The 2889-nt window shown below is 46.0% G+C and overlaps 1 protein-coding gene across 1 annotated transcript in view; it reads right to left on the reverse strand.

The window, feature by feature from the left end:
* Positions 1-2889, reverse strand: part of CFAP57 (cilia and flagella associated protein 57) — a 77886-nt gene that overhangs the window by 51017 nt on the left and 23980 nt on the right. Inside the window, 1 exon segment of the mRNA XM_024125300.1 lies at positions 187-326. Within this exon segment, the coding sequence (XP_023981068.1) occupies positions 187-326 (140 nt within the window).

The raw sequence follows: 2889 nt of genomic DNA on the forward strand, positions 1-2889 counted from the left end.
TCTGCTGTGGCCCCTCCCGTTGCGGAGCACAGGCTCCGGACGCGCAGGCTTAGCGGCCATGGCTCACGGGCCCAGCCGCTCCGCGGCATGTGGGATCCTCCCAGACCGGAGCGCGAACCCGGCTCCCCTGCATCGGCAGGCGGACGCGCAACCACTGCGCCACCAAGGAAGCCCCTCATTCCTTACTTTGATTCGTAATTCCAGATGCGAACAGACCGATCCACAGAGCAGGTGGCAATGAGGGGTTTGCGGATGCAAGTAGCTAGACCAGTGATGGATGCTGAGTGTAACGGGTACATCAGATACTCAAAGTGGGCAGGCTCCCCCTGGAGAAATCATACAGAATGAGATCGGGCAGAGGAAGCAAAAGGCTGGTTAAGCACTCCAGCTCTCATTACTACTTATGGACGTTAATTAGCCCAGAGGCACAGAAATCAGGCTGTGGGCAAACTGCTTTAACATTATGCATATTTTCCTATACCATTATTATTTTAAAACATCATTTTAATGGCAATAAAATATTTTATTCTACGAATATACCAGAATTTAATTTATCTATCCTTCTACTATAGGAATATTTAAGTGGTCTCTGATTTTTGTTAGTTAGGGGTAACACTAGACTAAATATTCTTACATGTAAGTCTGTGTTCCTCTCTGATTACTTCCTTAGATACTGTAGGGTAAGTGCCTGACATTAAGCTTTTGAGTCTCAAGGCATCTATTTCAAAGGACATCCATCTTGAATAAACATATTGCCAGTTGTATGACACAGCTACCAGCCAAATAACCTGCCAAGGAATTAAGCCGCCCCCACCCTTGAAGACCCCTTTTGCAGAAAGTCCTGGATAACTTAAATAACTGACTTCTTGAGTGACCCCACTTTTCTCTTCCTGTGCCCTAATTCTCACTCTCATGGCTAAATGACCATTAAATAAATAAATAGTGAACTCGCAAAACCCTAGACACCCCACCTTCAAACCTTAATAAATGCAGAGCCCCAGGTCCACCTCTCTCTTTACCCATGGCCTCACTGTGTGGCCCTTGGGCTTGCTCTGTACCCTCCAGGACCTGTGAGTAAGAAATCTTGTTCCTCAAAGTTCCCTGATGGTTTTTGATGAAGTACATCCTACAATCACAGTAAGACCAAAGGGCCAGTCAGGCCACAGCATTGGCCCTGGTTGGGGGAGTGTATGTGGGGCCTTTGCTAGGAGTAATACAGCCCCCGGGGAGTGCCTCCGGCATTCCTAGCTGATGGCATCACCACCAATAGGTTGGGACCCACACAACAGATGTATTTCTAGAAGTGGAATACAGGGCAAAATGTGTGAATGATTTTCAGGATCTTAATGAGAACTCCCAAATTTCTCTGCAGAGAGACTATGTTACTCTACAAGCAGCAGCAAGGAGAGTTGGGTGAATGATTTTAAGTTAAAATTTATCCTATTGCACTGCTTGTGTAGATTCCAGGTGTCTGTCATCAGAGACATTACACCTGGGACACCTGAATGAGGAGTGATGACTGGGGAATTTAATGAGGTGTACATACTTTGTTCACAAACCAAGGCAAAGGCTGAGCTGGCAATCCCCTCAAATTCAGACCTTCCCTTCTCTACTGTGTCAGAAAGAGGTGCTGGGCTGGGGTGGGGGTAGGCACAGATTATTCCCATTCTTCTCCTTCTGCTTCCCCTTCTTTCTCCAATATCTTCAATCTCGCTGTCTCTACTAGCACATTTCTACTAGCTTTTTTTTTCCCCCTGAAGGATGAGCAAGAACTAATGTGGGGAAGGGGACAGTATAAGAGTGCCCCAGGCAGAGGTAGGAACATACTGAAGCCTTTTGGCAGAGGGAACATGCAGAATCATGGTGATCAGAAAGGCCAGTCCTATCGGGTGGAATGATGGGATGGGGCTGCGGAGGGCAGCCTGGGCCAGACATTGCCCAGCCCTGTGCATCTAGTTCAGTTCTTCTCAGAGCACCAGGAGGCCATTGAAGGATCGCAGCTGTGATGACGGTGGAGGTGGTGGAGGATGTGTATTTTGCGATAACCAAGTCTTGGATTTGAAAAGATCACTCTGGCAGCCAAACAGAATATAATTCAGGGGCTGGAGGGCACAGTGTACATGCAGAGACAGGCAGGAAACTTTTCCAGCCTGGGAGAGAGAGAGTGGAAACACTCCCCTCCACAGAAGATCCCACTCTCTGGTCTAGTTCTCTCCTCCCCACGCAGCCTTCCTTCTGAGAGGCCCTGCCCACCAGCAGGGAGAGAAGCTCTATGCAATGAGCTCACCCCTCTACACAGGGCAAGGGACAGACTGGAGATCCAGCCATCAAATTAGTCCTTTCTAGTCCTTGTGAATGAGGTCCTCCCAGGTGAAATGATAAAAATGTCTTAGTTTGGGGTATACAACATAATGACTTATATATTAGCTGACAAGCTTTTAAGTACACTCAAATCCCTGTTATGTTAAAACAAAAGCAATTCTCTCTTTTCCGCCATGTCTCTGCACCTCATTCTATGAGGCCAGTATTACCTGGATACCAGAAGCAGATAAAGGCATCACAAGAAAACTACAGAGCAACATCCATTATGAATGTAATTTTTTTGAATTTAATTTAATTTATTTTTTATACAGCAGGTTCTTATTAGTTATCCATTTTATACATATTAGTGTATACATGTCAATCCCAATCTCCCAATTCATCCCACCAGCACCCCTCCCCCCACCACCACTTTCCCTCCTTAGTGTCCGTTTGTTTGTTCTCTACATCTGTGTCTCAATTTCTGCCCTGCAAACTGGTTCATCTGTACCATTTTTCTAGGTTCCACATATATGTGTTAATATACGATATTTGTTTTTCTCTTTCTGATTTACTTCACTCTGTATGACA

This window comes from Physeter macrocephalus, chromosome 3 (genome assembly GCF_002837175.3).
Source record: "Physeter macrocephalus isolate SW-GA chromosome 3, ASM283717v5, whole genome shotgun sequence".
NCBI lineage: Eukaryota > Metazoa > Chordata > Mammalia > Artiodactyla > Physeteridae > Physeter > Physeter macrocephalus.